Genomic DNA, 18,363 nt, shown 5'->3' on the forward strand with positions numbered 1-18,363 from the left:
TGTTATCTGCTTGAGGAGCCAAGACTGAACTCCTGCGTTCCAGGTAGCACAGCTGAAGTGGCAATGGGACGTTACGTCTCCGTTCCCTCCTCAGGGAACGAGGGTTACATCCGTAACCGAGACGTTCCCTTTCGTTCAGTCACTACGACGTAACGTTAGTGACTAACGAATGGGGGTCCCAATATAATCCCGCCACTCAGCTGTCTTCCAGCGCCCTGCGTAAGTGTGAGTACCCTGTCGTAAGACTAATACGGACGAAGGACTCCCACTTAACACAGGAATACCAAGGTACACTGGGAAGCATATCCCAGTGAGGGAATGCCAAGATGCCTACCCGTGGGGAGGACTTAAGAGACACATATGACCCGCTAAGGGCTGCATATGGAAAATCTCTAGGGTACCAGCCGAAGGTGGATTTTTAACCCTAGGGGTGGCGGGGACACGCCAAGGGAAGAAACCCGCTCACTGCGGAGACTTACGGCGAAATACACATGTGGGGGTCGCCGGAGGGGAACCATGCACATGGGGCACCTGGCCGGACATGAGGGTCTGGGCTCGAAAGGGCAGACTGAACTGATGTCGGCGTCGACAGTGCTGGAGGAGCTCAGGGCTCTCGGGGAGCTCACCTGAGGAAAAATCGCACGTATCCAGTCCGTGGAGTGGAATGGCGAGCAAGTGAAGACACCTGAGCCTGGTCCATTACCGGCCCCTCGGGGGGGGGCGAGTACATAGTCGGACACTGGCTCCACTCGGAGACTGTAGAATCTGGCGAATGTGTTAGGTGTCGCCCAGCCTCCAGCTCTGCAGATGTCTGCTAGCGAGGCGCCATGCGCTAAAGCCCAAGAGGAGGCCACACTCCTAGTGGAGTGTGCCCTCACACCAAGGGGACATGGTAGACCTTGCTGCTGGTAAGCCAAAACAATGGTGTCCACTATCCAGTGAGACAGCCTTTGCTTTGAGAGAGCACTTCCCTTCCGCTTTCCACCATAACAGACAAAGAGCTGGTCTGAGGTCCTGAAACACTGCGTCATGTCTACGTAGGCGCGGAGGGCGCGTACTGGACAGAGCAGTGCCAAGGCTGGGTCTGCCTCCTCCAAAGGCAGCGCTTGCAGGTTCACCACCTGGTCCTTAAACGGAGTGGTGGGAACCTTGGGCACATATCCAGGCCGGGGCCTCAGGATCACGTGAGAGTTAGCCGGCCCGAACTCCAGGCACGCTTCGTCAACCGAAAATGCCTGCAGGTCCCCGACCCTCTTAACTGAGGCCAATGCGGTCAGCAGAGCCGTCTTCATAGACAGGAACTTAATATCAACCGACCGCAAAGGCTCAAAGGGAGGTCTCTGCAGAGCACTTAACACTACTGCGAGGTCCCAAGAGGGTACCTCCCCGACCATCTGAGGGCACCTCAAACTACTGAGACTTTTAAAAAAGGACTAAAAACATTTCTTTTTAGGAGAACTTATGACTTTTAACCATTCAATCAATTAGTATTTTATCCTTCTTAAATGATCTTAACTGTAGCACTTTGAGATTTGTAGAAATAAAATGTATTATTATTATTATTATTGTTCAGTCTCCTCGCTCCCCTCAGGAACCTGATGACCAGGTCGTGCTGACTTACCTTCTTGTTCTCCAAGAGATTGTGGTGGGCAGATATTGCGGCCACATATACTTTGAGGGTGGAGGGAGACAGCCTTCGCTCCAGCCCCTCTTGGAGAAACTCAAGCACGGACCCGATCGGGCATTTCCAGGGGTCTTCTTGGCGGGAAGAGCACCAGGTGACGAAGAGGTTCCACTTCAACGCATAGGCATGCCGAGTGGACTCTGCCCTAGCGGAAGTGATGGTGGCGACCACCGTAGGTGGCAGGCCACTCAAACCTGCCGCGTCCCGTCTAGGAGCCACACGTGGAGGCTCCAGAGGTTGGGACGCGGGTGCCATAGGGTGCCCCGTCTCTGAGTAAGGAGGTCCGGTCTCAGAGGAATAGGCCAGGGAGGGGCTGTCGCAAGGAGTATGAGTTCGGGGAACCAGGTCCGGCCGTGCCAGTACGGGGCGACCAAAAGGACCTGCTCCTTGTCCTCCCTGATCTTGCACAGGAGCTGTGCGAGTAGGCTCACTGGGGGGAACGCATATTTGCGTAGGCCCCGCGGCCAGCTGTGCGCCAGTGCATCCGTGCCGAGCGTGCCCTCGGTCAGGGAATAGTACAGGCTGCAGTGGGAAGAGTCGTGGGAGGCAAACAGATCTACTTGTGCGTCGCCGAACTGTTCCCAAATCAGCTGAACCATCTGGGGATGGAGTCTCCATTCTCCCGGGAGAGGCTGAAACCGCGAGAGCTCGTCGGCTGCATGGTTCAGGACTCCCGGAATATGGACAGCACGAAGGGACCTCAGGCGCTTCTGACTCCATAGGATGAGATGGCGGGCGAGTTGAGACATACGGCGGGAGCGTAGACCGCCCTGGTGGTTGATGTACGCTACTACGGCCGTGTTGTCTGACCGGACAAGCACATGTTGGCCCTTCAGCAGCACTCGGAAGCGGTGCAGGGCGAACCGTACTGCCAGCAACTCGAGGCAATTGACATGCAGGAGGCGCTGGGGTCCTGTCCAGGAGCCTGCGGCTGCTTGTCCATTGCACATGGCACCCCAGCCCGTGGCAGAGGCATCCGTCGATACGACAACATGCCTGGAAACTCGTTCTAAGGGCACACCGGCCCGTAGAAAACTGAGGTTTGACCACGGGGTGAGCGTCTGTAAGCAGGCCCGAGTCACTTGGACCCGGAGCGTGCCAGACTGCCATGCCCATCTCGGGACTCGATCGCGAAGCCAGTGCTGAAGCGGTCTCATATGAAGCAATCCGAGCGGCGTTACCGCGTCTGCAGATGCCATATGCCCTAGGAGCCTCTGAAATAGTTTCAGTGGAACCGCACTCTTGCTCTCGATTTGACAGAGGCAAGTCAGCAGAGACTGCGCGCGCTCGCTCGTAAGCTGCGCGCACATGGCGACCGAGTCGATCTCCATACCGAGAAAAGAGATCCTCTGCAAGGGGCAAAGTTTGCTCTTTTCCCAGTTGACCCGAAGGCCCAGACGGGCTAAGTGGTGGAGAACCAGATCTCTGTGTCCGCACACCTGCTCTCGAGAGTGGCCCAGTATGAGCCAGTCGTCGAGGTAGTTCAGGATGCGGACCCCGTGCTGCCGAAGGGGCGCAAGGGCTGCCTCTGCAATCTTCGTGAAGACGCGAGGGGAAAGAGATAGCCCGAATGGGAGAACCGCGTACTGATATGCCCGCCCCTCGAAAGCAAACCGTAGGAACGGTCTGTGTCGAGGAAGGATGGAGACATGGAAGTAGGCGTCCTTCAGGTCGATCGCTACAAACCAATCGAGAGGACGAACGCATTCGAAAAGGCGTTTCGCAGTCAACATCTTGAACGGAAGCCGGTGAAGGGATCGGTTCAAGATGCGAAGGTCCAGGATTGGTCGTAACCCACCGGTTTTCTTGGGTACAATGAAGTAGGGGCTGTAGAACCCCGACTTCATTTCGGCCGGAGGGACAGGCTCGATCGCACCCTTCGCCAGTAGAGTGGCAATCTCCGCACACATGACGGGGGCATGGGCCCCGGTCACGGTATAGCGGACTCCCCTGTAACGGGGAGGAGCCTGCGCGAACTGAATCGCGTAGCCGAGCCTGACGGTCCGCGCAACCCAGCGGGACAGCCCCGGAAGCTGAAGCCACGCTTCCAGAGACTGCACCAACGGGGTCATACGGACGGCAGACGTACCCAGGGTGGGGCAGCGAGGCAGCGTTACCGGCCCGGACAGGGGAGGCTGTTGGGCGTCCCGGGGTTGGGGCACGGTTAACGGCTGCGCCCTGACAGAGGAGACCAGGGAAGGACGCACGTTCCACTGGGGTCTGCTCTGCCAGGGGGCTGGCGACAGAGAGGGACGAGAGTGGCGAGACCCGAGGGTGGCGCGCACTGCCGTCACCGATCTCTGGGGGCTCAGGGATGGGGTTGTCAGTTCTTTCTTTAACCACATTTGGGTGCTGCTGACCCGGGGGCCAGCAGCTGAACAAAAGATTTTCCGGGGGAAGGAGCGGCCCTGCTGCCGTCTCCTGGAAAGAACTGCCCATCCCTGAGCCGTCCGCATCAGGAGCGCCGCTTAGCCTGGCATTTTTTCGCGGGCTGCGGGGCTGGAGCGGACTGGGACGCCTTCCTGCGGCTGCCTCTGCGCGGCCCGGGTGGAGGCTGCTGCTTGGGTGGCACAGAGGTAGAGGGAGCCGCAGGAGGGCGCCCTCGGCGGCGAGCAGGCTGAGGCAACTGCGCGGGCGGTGGGGTGGAGGCAGCAGCTGACCGCCGGGGCAGTATGTATTTTATAGCCTCAGTCTGCTTCTGAGCGGCCGAGAACTGTTGGGCGAAGCTCTCGACCGCTCCGCCGAATAGCCCATCCTGGGATATGGGGGCGTTGAGGAAACGGGTTCGCTCAGCGTCACGCATATCGGCCAGGGTGAGCCATAGGTGTCGCTCCTGGACCACATTTGTGGACATCACCTGACCCAGGGAGCGTGCGGTCACCTTCGTCGCCCGGAGAGCGAGGTCGGTGGCGGCACGCAACTCATTGCTGAGTCCTGGGTCAGCCCCCCCCTCGTGCATATCACACAGCAACTTGGCTTGGTAAGCCTGAAGAGTTGCCATGGTATGCAAAGAAGCAGCGGCCTGCCCCACAGCTCTATAGGACTTCGCCACCAGGGATGACGAAAACCTACAGGCTTTGGAGGGGTGCTTTGGGTCACCACGCCAGGACGAAGCGCTCTGAGGACACAGTTGCATCGCAACAGAACGTTCGACTGGGGGGACCCCAGTGTACCCATGAGCCGCGGCTCCATCGAGGGAGGTGAAGGCGGAAGAGTTCGCCAAACGTTCGCGGGAAGACAACGGGGACTTCCAGGAACGCGTGATCTCTTCATGCACCTCGGGGAAGAAAGGATTTGGAGGAGCGGTCGGACGGGTGTCGCCGCCCCCCAAAAACCAATCGTCCAACCGCGAACGCTCAGGCTGAGGCGGAGGGTTCCACTCCAACCCAAGCGCTGCGGCGGCCCGAGACAGCATGGCTGTCAATTCTGGGTCCGACTCGGGCAATGCTGGCGCATCCGAGGGTGGCAGCACAGCCGAATCATCATCCTCAGATGACTCCAGCCCACCTTGTGATGCGGCGATAGACATCTCTTCGTCCTCCGCCGTGCCAAACGCCACAGTCGGGACAGCAGGAGCCGGCCCCGATGTAGACGCTTGAGCACGGGCCGGGTCAGGTGCATGAGAGGGGGGTGTGGGCCGAGGAACTAGCGTCGGAGCTTTGTTCCACACCGTCACCCTCAGAGAACCCTGGCCACCAGCCAAAGTGCCGCCTCCAGGGGAGACCGCAGATTGGGGGGTGGCAGAGGGGACTCTCATTCCGGCATCAGCACGGAATTCACGGAGTCTTGATCGTAGCACCGAGATGGCCAGGTTCCCGCAGAGAGAACATGAGTCATCCACGAGCGCTGCCTGAGCGTGCTGAAAGCCCAAACACGTCACGCAGCGCTCGTGCCCGTCGAAAGATAGAAGAGATCTACCGCACCCAGAAGTGCACGGACGAAACATCCTGAAAAGGACGTGTCAAATGCAAGCTCTTTTGTGAGAGGAAACTTTGCAGTCGATGCCGAAGCGCCCAGGGAAACACACACCAGCTGTCAGACAGACCACTGCGCAGATCAGCAGGCAGGAAGTATGCGATCACTGGAACGCGCCGTCACACCAACACCGACTGGAAAGCTGCTCGTCTCGAAGGAGCTGACAAGTCTCAGAAGGCTGTAGGAGTGAAGAGGTCCTCTTGGCTCCGAAAGCAGAAACATAATGCGATATTGCCACGTACTTCCTTATATACTCACGCGGTGAGGCGGAGTTACGTATGCAAATTCCGCATGCCCCATGGCATTGGCACACCATTGGGCGTTTTCTCTAAGCTCGAAGATGATAGGCTTCTAAGCGAAACCCCCATTCGTTAGTCACTAACGTTACGTCGTAGTGACTGAACGAAAGGGAACTAGATTCTAATTGGTCATTAAGCAAGTGCGAAAATTATATTTAATTTTTCATTACATGGGAAAAATGCCTAGGATAAGCTCATTTCGGGGAAAAACAACAGCATAAAAGTTTGAAAAAACAAACAAACATGACTGTACTAAATAATGAGATTATCTTTTTATCATTATTATTATAGCTGGAGAATTACATTAGAAAAAAAGAAATTTTGGTGAAATGAGCTAGAACCAGTACTCTCTCGTTCTTATTCCTTTACTAAGCTTAACCTAGAAATGATATAAAGTCCCTACAAAATGACTTTTCTTTGTGTCTATGTGTGTGTGTGTGTGTGTGTGTGCAGCACCTGTATCTGTGTTTGAGTGTACTGGTATTTTATTACCTGGGGATCGACTTGAGATTGTCCCCTGTGTGAAACACATCAAAGCTGACAGCTCTATCACAAAATTCTCATGGCCCCTCGTCTCCTCCAATCTCCCTCTTTTTATTCCTCTGCCCTCCTTTTCTTTGTTTTCCTCAGTGTTGATTTTCTGTGAGAATAAGCAAGTGTTTTGGCTCGGCAGCGTGTGAGTCCGCCATCACTGGACCGGATAAATTCTCGGTGTGTATTTGTTCCTCCGTGAAATTGAGAGTCAGATTTATTAGTCTATGTTTGTCTTTGTCTCTCTTGGTGTGCGGACGTGTCCATTACATGCGGCACAGAGAATTGTGTGTTTTTCTAGTGCTTTTCGTATGTGCTGATGAGCTTTCAGTGTCCTCGATTAGAGTTTCCTCTCCATTTCCCCATCACTGAGACTCAGCAGGTCTCTGTGAACCTGTCCGACCCCTTTCATTTTCCCAGCTAACACTGCTCTTAAACAAATAACGAAAAATGACACCCACTCACACAATGTATACATGCATCACAGAGATGGTTATAAATGTTTTTCTTTTTTTGCCACTTTTATTAACCTTGGTTAACCATCAAGCGAAACCCTGCCTTAAAATAAAGCAACAACGTTTTTATTATTGTCATTATTCTAATGAAGAAGGTGCTAAGGACAACAATTTAAAGCCAGAAGGTTAGCCGTTGTTTATGTGTGCCGCGCAGGAAATTAATTACTCATAATTTGTTGTCTGCCGTAGAGAAATGTAAATGCTTTAGCTTGAATTAAACTACACAGATGCAATAATGGTAAAAACATCAGCAAACTGACTGTGGACTGAGAAAAAAAAGACCAAGCAATATTCCATTGCTCTTGGTCATCAAGAAGCATAATTAGGTAAAGGGGAGCACTAGTGCCCTTGTGGCTCAAAACACAAAAAGGAACATGTGTCACATCCCCTAATTAATTTCTCATTTCCTCAGCTCTGACCATGATTAATTGCTAGGCAACAACTCTGGAGGCAAGTTCAATTGTTTTTCATTCAATTACATTGTGATGTTATCATTTAGGGACATTTGATTGCTATGCGTTTCATGCGTCAATGAGACATAGCAAGGGAAAAAGTAGCAGGAGATCAAGGAATGGTGAAAAACGTACATTTCAGCCGCGGAGAACAAGAAAGATGCAAAAGTATACTTTTGCCCATCATAAAAAACATGGAAGAATGCACTTTTAGTTTTAAAATGTCCCCTTCTTTTTAATCTCTCTATGAAGCATAAACCCGGTTAACAACACTATTATTTAATAATAATTATTTATTATTTTATTACGCATAAATACGCATTACAAACTCAAATTAATATAAGTAGATATAAAATAATATTTTTAAATAAATCTGCATTGCATGCTGTAATAATTACTATAAGTGAAAAGTAATAGCTAAAATGTAACACAATATATTTTATTATTAATAAAAGTACTATTTTATAAATATAAAATAAGTGTTTCAGCATTTAAGAAAAAATCATTTAATTTAATATTCATTGCTAAGTTTTTTTTAAATAAAAAATAAGGATATGTATGCCTGTTCACACTCATGTGTGATATGATCACTGTAAAGAAAACTATAACAATAACGATATTAGCTTCCTCAACAGTGGACGATAATATTTTGTTCATTATAAGCATGTGCTGAAGTTTTTTGTCATCTGCCGCTTTATATGCTCGAGGATGGATTCTGATTGGCTGTCATTGTTTTTTTTTTTTCGTTCATCAGCTGAAAAAGAAAGTTCTGAAAGTGATTCCAACTATACCGTTTCTCTGGTGTGGACTCAGATATTCTTTTATATTTAGAACAATTTTTATAACTATATTTTTATTGTTATCGCCATAGTTATCGTCCTTGGTGTGACCTTCATATATTGCAGCTACTACTTTTAGATACTTGTGGATAACATATTTCAGCTATTATTAGTAGGGTAGGCAACTTTCGGGAAGGCTAACAATATCATCTAGCTTTGAAAGCATGAGATCCCACACTCTCCAAAGTCACCCCTCCTTCAAAACACATGAACGAGCACATCAGAGTCCGCAAAGCATCACTAGACGAGAGACGGCGTTAAATTACCTCAAGTCTCAAAGCACATAATATTATAATAATAATGAACTTAAACTTACACTGCACATTCATTTCGCCGTTGACAAAGAAAAGCATAAATCCGAATCTGAGGACGTGAACGTTACGGGTTGCCATCACGTAATTACGGTAACGACATAGTGTGACCACAGCATAAGCTCATTGTTTTGGTTCTCGAATTCGTGATTCTGATTGGTCAATTTGCTAGAGAATATGCTTGTAAATTACATACCATTAACCTGCAGGGTGTGTGTTTGGAAAAGCTGCTCGTAGCCGTCTGCATGGCAGGTGTAGTTGCCCATATGTGTAGTGGTCACCTTGGTAATGTACAGTGATCCATCATCTCCGAAATCCTGTTAAAAATACACAAATGTACCATCACCATGACCTTAAAGAGTGAGAGATTACCAAACACAAGTGCAAACAACAGCCCAGAGCTCGAAATGTCAGCATGAACTCCTATAATTAACATTAGCTTGAATGCATAAATCTGCGAATAAAAAAGTGGGAGTGCAATCAAACATCCAGATACAACTGGACTGCAGAGAGAAACGAGAACAGCTTACAGAAACTGTGATATACTGAAAAGGAAATGCAGAGGGACTGAGAGAGAGAGAAAGAAAAGGAGAACGAGGACAGTTAAAAAACAGGGTAATCAATAGGAGCAGATTGCAGCGGACATTTGCATCAGTTCTGCTGCAGGCCGTCATTAAAGCTCTACACACACCATTTACTCTCCACACACTGCTTCTGAGAAAAACAACAAACTTAAAGGGACAGTTCATCCAAAAATCTGAATGTTGTCATCATTTACTCAACCTCCTTATGTTCTCATTTTTTTTTCTTTTGTAGAAAAGGATGATTTTTTTCTAACGTTTCAACTGTTTTTGTCCAAACATATGGAAGCTTGTTTCTGCCACAGAATGCAATTTTTTATCTCACAATTGTAACTTTTTTTTCTCAGAATTGTAAGTCAACGATTTTGTATCACGCAATAAAAAGTCGCAATTACCTTTTTTATTTTTTATTCTGTGGCGGAAACAAGCTTCCATACGAAAAATAAAAGTCAATGGGGTCCAAAATAAAATCTGACCTCATTGACTTTCATTGCATGGATACATATATTTTAAGTATCTTCTTTTGCATTCTGCAAGATGAAAGAAAATATAAAGGTTTTAAATTATGTGCGAGTGAGTAAATTATACAATTTTTGTTTTTGGGTGAACTCTCTCTTTAAAAATGAGAGCCAGAGAGAAATTGGCTCACAGAGTATTTATGCAGAAGGAAGAGAACATGCAGCTACTGTAAAATGCACTAAAAATGTCTGCCAACCAATAAAATAATTACATACAAAAAATGCACTCAAAAATTAGCAAATTTAGGGCTGCCAACTGATGAAATAATTACATGATAAACAGATTCAATTGAAATACACATTACATTATTATGTTAGACAATAGCATTAATAGACATTTAATGTTCTAATAGAACAGGGTTGTCTAATTTTTTTTTTTTTAAAGGGGGGCAGATTTGATGTTGTGGAAAACCTGGGGGCCGGATACTTCTCCTTCATTATATATTTATTTCATTCATTTATTTCCTTTTTCACCCCCCCCCCCCAAAAAAAAATCAACGTTTTTTTTTAATCTAGGTCTAATTCTAGTTGGGAAATAATCCTTTTGGGACTATTTGCAAACAATATTTGCATTAATTTGCATCAAATATATAGACTGGGTAAACCCAGTCTGATCTGCTGGCGATTTGATTTCGCCCTGCAACTCAGTCTGGAAACCTGTACATTAATTTCTACTGCTTCTGTTACACTTTTGCAGGAACCAATCACAGACTGGCTTATCCACCTGGTGCGCTATTGGCGGGTTTAGCAAGGTGACAGATAGAGAAGCGATGGATCATTGCAATAGATTCTTTGCATTAGTGAATAAATACATATATCTGCATTTAAAAATTGAAATCCCTAGTGGTGTGGTGGTAGAATTTTGGTAAACCGTCTCTAAGGTTCCGGGTTCTAATCCGCCCTCATATAGTTATTTTTCCTCCTTCTTCATTAAAATCAAAGATGTTCATCAATGATTGTATATTAAGAGCAGGGACACGTTTGTGTGCATTTTGTTTTGTGATTTCACCAGAAAGAATAGAGTCTCTATCTGCAACGGTATTAAGCGATCGGTTGACGTGCTCGTCTGCATGTGAAGACTGTGCACGAGCCAAAAGAGAACGTAAACCCCGCCTACTTTGATTTGATTGGCCATCTCAATAATTTTGTCATTGACGAGCGCTGTTAGACCACTGAGGCAAACCAGACTAAATTAAAATGAAACCTTTTTGTCATCCTAACATACATTGCAATTTGGCCATTTCTAATTATTGTAGGGGACTTTTCCCCCTCAATGTCTATGGTGGTTACGGCCCTGTATATATATATATATATATATATATATATATATATAGAGAGAGAGAGAGAGAGAGAGAGAGAGAGAGAGAGAGAGAGAGAGAGAGAGAGAGAGAGAGAGAGAGAGAGAGAGAGAGAGAGAGAGAGAGAGAGAGAGAGAGAGAGAGAGAGAGAGAGAGAGAGAGTGAGAGCTCAGACTAACATTTGGGACCAGTGGCACCAAAAAGTAACAATATGGTTTCTATGGAATGGCTTTATAAATTTTGTATAAATACAAATGCACAAAATGCCATTTGGCTGTGTGTTACATGTTCTGTTCATTACAGGCCACGACCTTGATTGTGCAAATAAACAAGCCCTTTTGTCACAATGTGCTCTTAACGAGTGAAAACAGCAGTAGCTACAGTAATAAAGCGCTTTATAAAGAGGCAAAACAGAGGAGCATCTGAATATGAAACTAAATCAGATCGCACCAAGTCATTTGAAAGTCTAATTATAAGAATTGAAAAAAAGAAGAATCAGTGAGAACAGCAACAAGCAGCATCAGAGACAACAAAGGCTGAAGAGAAACGGCATCAATGTCCAAACAAAACCCCATGAAGCTAATGAATTCAAACGCCAAGGTCAACTGGCCTTTCCTGACATCCTGATGCACAGGAACACTAAAGTATTCCTTCAAGGACAATTCAGATGGTTCTGATTAAATATGTTAATTTTGATTTTATTAGGCTGCAGAATCCAGATAAAGCCAGAATTATGCAGTAAGATTGAAAAAAAAAACGTGGGCATTATGCATGCACAATGAATAAGTATGCTAGTATTGAGGAGAATTTAACAGAAACTGTACTGATGTTGTTATCACACTTTTTAATAGCTCAGTTTTCTACATAATTAGCTACTTTTACCAATGAGCGCCAATGTAGCATAATGGTACATTGCTGGTTTTTATGTAACATTATATTGCGCATGCAGCTTTAAAACCTAACAAACTGAGTCAATAATCAAACACCCTCTACAAACTCATCCTCTCTCTCTAAAGTTCTGTTGGGAAGTGTGATTCATGTATGGGAATTCATTCAGATGATTCATTTTTGTGAATCAGTTCATTCAGATGATTCATTTGATTCACTGTGTGACATTTTACATGGTTTTAGAGCTAAATATTTAGTTAAATGTTGCTGTTTCTATATTATAAAGTACAAATTATAAATAAATATAAGTTTAATAATCAGTTTAATAAAAAACGAAATAATGCATAAATACAAATTGTGTTAGTAACTTGTAGTGTTAATAAGAATGGTAGCCTATATATAGTTGTGAAGTAAATCATATTTTATTTACAAATATGCACACATCCACTCTTGTTTGTATGTCTAATATGTCAAAAATGTAAAAAAAAACATTTCTTGTCTGGTCACATTCAGTTATGAATGACATCATTTAAATGATTGCATATTTTAAATTCAAAATTGCAAAATTATCTTAAAAGAGTTGAATAATTTGCATCACTGTATGTTACTGTGGGTCGTTAAACGTATGCATCGTAAAACAGTTGTAAAATATGAAATGTTTAACTAATATCTTACCACACACGCACTCATTCACTGTAAAAACTAAGTGTTATGTTGGAATTCACACTCATCTTCAGCGAACATTAAGCCCCGCCTTCTTTGATCTGATTGGCCATCATTTTGACAATGACAAGTGCTGTTAGACCGCTGAGGCGGACCAGCCTAAAAATGTAAATTTGTTCAGAAATATCAAATATTGGGGGGAGGGAGGGTGGGGGTTTTGTTATTGGGTGGTTATGACCCTGGTGTACAGCATACTAAGTATATAAGGGATATGACATACAGGAAACCACTGCAAAATATAAGGCCAGGATATAGCATCATAAAACTCATGGTAAATGAACAAAGAAATAGGATGTCTTGAAGAGGCATTGAAGAGTGCAAACCATCAGCGCCTTCATTTCCCTTGACTCTGAACCAGCTCAATAGTGCAGGCACCTTAACCCGGTCTTCAGATTTGTGAGTCACCAAGGGTTAATTGTGGTGTTAGAACTGATTAGCTTTAGGGTTTTCAGACTGTAGCAGCTTGCAGGCATGCAAACCCAAAAACATGAACCTACCTGAGAGGGGATCTGCAGAAAGGAAATCAATTGAAACAACATTTCAGTTTCAAGAATCATTTTAGGTGCAAATGAGAAAGTCAACATGCAAAGATAATTAACCGCTGGTTATCAGATTTCTGTTGCATAGGAAACAGTTGTCACTTTCTAATGATTAGACGTCTAGTTTAGTTATTTCTTTCATTTTATCATTCACCTTTCTGATTAATGTTAAAAGGGAAATATATCAGGCCATTATATTTAATGGTGTGAGACCATATGTTAGCTCGAACAGTTCTTGCTGATCCTTAATAAAGTTTTACCCACAGTTTCTACTCTTTAAATCCTCTTTTGTTTTATGTATTCAGGGAGCGGTTTTATAATGGCCATGTGGTGGTCTTAGTAGTGTCCCATGATGCAACGCTCAGCAAGCACCCTCATTTTAGCACATTAACGTGCACTAGATGGTTCCTTACATGAAGACGGGATTCACTGATCTTAACGATATTACCTCTAACCATACTTGGATTAATGAGGTTCTGTCTGATGGCAGACTTAAAAGTAGACACAAGAAAGAAAGAAATGCATAAAGATAAAATAAAATATTTATAACAATAAAAAAAACACTGAAATTAACAGTATAACCCCAACTATATTTGGATTAATGAGGTTCTATCTGATGGCAGTTCATGCCACATGGCTTCATGTGGGAAGCTTGTGGCAGACATGATGACATTGATTTCTCTCGGATAGCCCAACAGTATGTGTATGTTTTTCTGCATACTAGAGTGTTCTGGTTTAGGTCAGCCAGCTTTGCTGTCCTAAAGGATTGTCTGTAGAGCTGCAGTCATTTTAACAAGCTTTCATCTGAGTCTGTAGATACCATCGTGTGTGAGTGTGCATGTCCCGTCTGGCTGATATTGTGGAATAGATGCAGGGCGAAGGTTCTAGAGATTTAAAGGCCTCATAAACTTTTAATGTATCGAGGATGACACAGAGGCTAGTGTTGACTCAACTGATGAATACCCCAGTGCGACGGGCTTTTAGCTGGGCAAATATACACAGTAAAAAGTAAAAATGGAAAATGTACTAGTAATTTTCTGCCAGTATATTATCCACTAATTTTACGGAAATGTCCGTTAACCCTTAAAACACAAACTAATGCAATGTGTAATTCAAAATACAGGTAAAACACCTGTAAAAAAAAAAAATAATAAAAATACAGAGAATTCCTTCATATTTATACAGTACATTGTGCCCTATTTTTATGGACTTTTTTTTTTTTTTACAGTGTACACAGTAATATAAATAAAAGTACAGTGTAACATACAAGTATGAAAAGCTTTCCTCTACATTATATGGCACTAAAATAATCACTATCCTGCATCTAAAATAATAAAATAAAATACAAATAATATTTAAAAAATAAATAAATGTATCAAATATATTGGTAGGATAAACTGTAGTCCTGGCAGACTGCACATGTGTATATATATACATCATAACACTGTGTTTAATGAATTTGTACTCAGTTATTTAGACAAACTCAGTTTCTATCCTGCAGCATATCCCGAGAGAGACATACTGTATTTTCTATGCTCCTTTCATTTCTTTAAGTACATCTGTTTAATTCTTTTGTTAACTGTTCTTTCCTCTTAAATGACTTCATTTCATATTGGTGCAATCAAGCATCATAAAAGACTATGAAACCCATTTAGTTTCTCTTGAGTATTTTATCTCTCACTCCTCATTTACACTAATGTGCTTTCTATTGAGTTGTAGCCGCATTGAGTGATGTTGCGTTACAGCGTGAACATTTAAAACATCACTCATAACTCAATTTGGTATCATGGGGCCATATTCCATCAGCTTGGGTTGGTTAAGGTTGCTGTAATAAATATATATTATACCTGGAGCGTGGCACAACTGTGGAACATCTGAAAACGTAGAGACTTTGGAGACTTTAATTTGAGATGTTATTGTGTTATTTATGGGTTTCTTTTGTGAAATCCCACCTGGCCTTGATCTCTTTGTTGAATGTTTCACTCCAAACTCCATTACGTTAAACGCTAAACTGAGCAGAAAGCCCATTAACAGACAAAGTAGATTAGATTGAACATCGAATGAACTCACACCATGTCATATCATTTCAAAACAAGGTCACTGTTGAATGTTTGCACTTGTGTGCCATGCAATTTATTGGCTCGAAAGTGCTGACACTCACTTTTCAACAGCTTAAAAAAGGTAGCTGTTTGCAACACATTCTAGATGGCTTGCACACAAACGCTTGACGAGTAAAAGCAGAGTGTGGAGTGTGGTGGAGACAAAATTAGAGTAAAGGAGCATGTCACTCACGTTAATGTCCTCCAGCTCCAACATGTTGAGGGCATGGTTGTTACGTCTCCAGATGATGGGTGGCAGCTGGTCTCCAGTGATGGCACATGTGAGAACAGCGCTCTGACCCACTGTTACCGTGGTGACGCTCAGCTTTTGGTCTTCGGGGAGGCTGAGCTGATAGACCTCTGAGAAACAAGAGGAGAAAAGTGTGGTTTGTATCGGCTATTTCTTTTCCCAGTAAATTTGTTCTCTAGGTCTTATATTTCTAGCTCAATTTGGTTCATGTTTTTTTTGGACACAGCTACATTGACTAATGACTAGCCATAAATTCTAGTGAGAACATCAAACTGGTTTTCTCAGATGCCACATTACTGGTGTAAATATATAACATTTTTATAAAACAATAAACAGTTGGCCTACTGCATTATAGACAAGTGTAGTCTAAACAGAGGTTTAAATGTCCACTTCTTGTTTTATAAGTCGGCTGGTCCAATTGTAACATATATGCATCATTATTTAAAGTGCAAAGAGAATAAATACAGAGCTGTTTTTGACCTCACCAAGAACCAAAGATGGCAGTATTACAGTTCAAGTCCAAACCAGCACTAACTCACACACACATCCTCTTGAGAGCAATATGTATGATCTCTTTATTTGTATGTGAATTCTTTGAGTGAAAAGATAGCACAGCACATCAAAGGTCATGTTTTTTTTCACATTTTCAGCTACCAGCCCGTATTCAGTCCAAATTTAATTCAAGGCTCAAAAAAGTTGTTGTACAAACATATTCTCAAAGGCCCTGTTTTGCTAAGATCTCTAGTAGTGGCTAATTGCACAAATGTGCAAATAGGTCACCTTATTTTCAAATGAGGCTTTTGCATGTTTTTTTTTAGTATGATGATTTATGTTACTATTAAAAGATAGTATATGTATTTAAGGATACCGTAAATATAGTATATACATATTACAGTTGTTGATTTGATTCTACACTTACTACAAACCACTACTTAAAGTCAGCTTTTTCTGGCGGTATCAAGTTTGCTTATGATTTTTTACAGTGCACTTTTGTTATTGTTAGCTAAAATTTAAATCCAAACTAAAACCATTAAAGATCATTTTTGATATAATTGATAGAAAAAGATAGAAAAACGAATTGGAAGCTTGTTTCAGCCATGAAAAAAAATTAACAAAGCTAATTATGACTTTTTATATCACATTTCTGATGCTTTTCGCGCAATTGCAAGTTAATATTTTGCGATTCAGATTTTTTCCACAATTCTGACCATTTTTTTCTCAGAATTGCATGATATAAAGTAGCAATTGCGAGTTATAAAGTCATAATTGTGAGGTTTATAGCTCTATAATTCTGTATTTTTTTCCCTCAAAATTGGAGTTTATAATTAGCAATTGTGAGTTTATACCTCACGATTCTAAGAAAAGAAGTAAGAATTGTGAGATGTAAACTCACAATTCTGACTTTATTTCTCACAAGTTTATATTGTGAAATTCTGACTTTTTTTTTTTTTAAATAAAAGGCCTATATTTATTATAAAAATCAACTAATAAAATGACAAGAAGATAAAATTACTAAAACATAAACTAAATTTAATTAAATGAAAATAAATAAAATATTAGTAAATACTATAATAGTAGAAATTAGCCAAATGATTTACTGTAATTTACCTTTAGAACAGCCTTCATGTCAGGAAGCATTCATATAATGCCTTAAAATGCTGCATACATAGGCAGATTTTTGATCAGATCATGTGCGCAACGATCTAGTCTCAGCCTCAGACGTCAACGACGTGAACGTATGATGCATATGGCACACTTTTCTGGAAATACTTCAGGAGTTTCGAAGTCATCATCTGATTGGTTGAATTCTACAGGATGTCAGCGAGACGTGTGTGTGTCAAACTCCCTCGTGGCTCCATTGTTGCAATAAACTTGCAGAACGTTAATGAATGAATAATTTATAGATGCACGCCGGTCTGTTATTGCAAAGACATCGACGTTACATTTTCAAGACCCTAAACATGACACGGAACAAAACGAACTGTGAGTGATTGCGTTACATGTCAGTCAAACGTCCTCTTGGGCGGTCCTTGACCATTTAAAACTGTGATAGAGTCCAGACCTTCTCCCGTCAGTCTGAAGGCCTGGCTACGCGAGACTAGCAACGAGCCATTATGTTTTCTGGTTCTGAAATATCACCTTTCTTATAACATACACACACACACACACCTGGAGCGGGACGAGGATAACAAATAAACCCTAACCCCAAATTCTATTTATGAGCCCCATCAATCAGCTCCGACTCTTTAGAGAATCTGACGAGCATCTAATACGACTGAAGTTGCTGTACTGCCCAAGGCAAGAGCTGAGAAAGCTTTACAATCTGACTCATAGCTTCACAACACTCTTTAGAATGATCGTGATAGGCTTTGTGCTGCTTTAAGCACGCATCTCCTGATAGTTTCACTTAGTTTTGAAATTAAGATTTTAATGACGGTGAGAATTAACAGCTGCTCCTACGAGCCACTCAGTAGAAACGCCAACCAAACATGGCGGTTCATTATGAAGGCTTCTTTTCAACTAAAAACTACGCAACTTAACATCTATTCTGAATTTAATTACCTCCTCAGCCAAGACTCAAAAGCGTCATTCAGTCATTATAAGATAGCTGTTGAAAGATCTCTTTTCTACAGTGAAGAAGATTTTCTACAGTGTGAGAGGAATAATAGAGCCAGGTGCCAAACGCTTCTGTCGGTCTAATTAACGGTAAAGTCTCTTCATTTGCTTTTCAGTGGAGCTGTACCCTGACCTTTTGGGTTAACCATGAAGGCCACCTGCTCATAAAGCAGACATCGACCAGCCTTTAAATGAGAGATCAGAACATTTTTTAAATTAGGTCTCCAAGAAAAGAAAAACTACTC

General features: G+C 43.3%; 1 protein-coding gene across 2 annotated transcripts in view; it reads right to left on the reverse strand.

Annotated features, from left to right (window-relative positions):
- fstl5 (follistatin-like 5) overlaps nt 1–18,363 on the reverse strand; it is a 173,560-nt gene that overhangs the window by 47,249 nt on the left and 107,948 nt on the right. For both annotated transcript variants that reach the window (XM_079838564.1, XM_079838563.1), the window contains exons 7-8: nt 15,446–15,612; nt 8,803–8,923 (exon numbers count right to left, since the gene is read on the reverse strand). In XM_079838564.1, the coding sequence (XP_079694690.1) occupies nt 8,803–8,923; nt 15,446–15,612 (288 nt within the window). The remainder of the gene's footprint in view (nt 1–8,802; nt 8,924–15,445; nt 15,613–18,363) is intronic.

Source organism: Gobio gobio, assembly GCF_949357685.1.
Source record: "Gobio gobio genome assembly, chromosome: 16".
Classification (NCBI taxonomy): Eukaryota; Metazoa; Chordata; class Actinopteri; order Cypriniformes; family Gobionidae; genus Gobio; species Gobio gobio.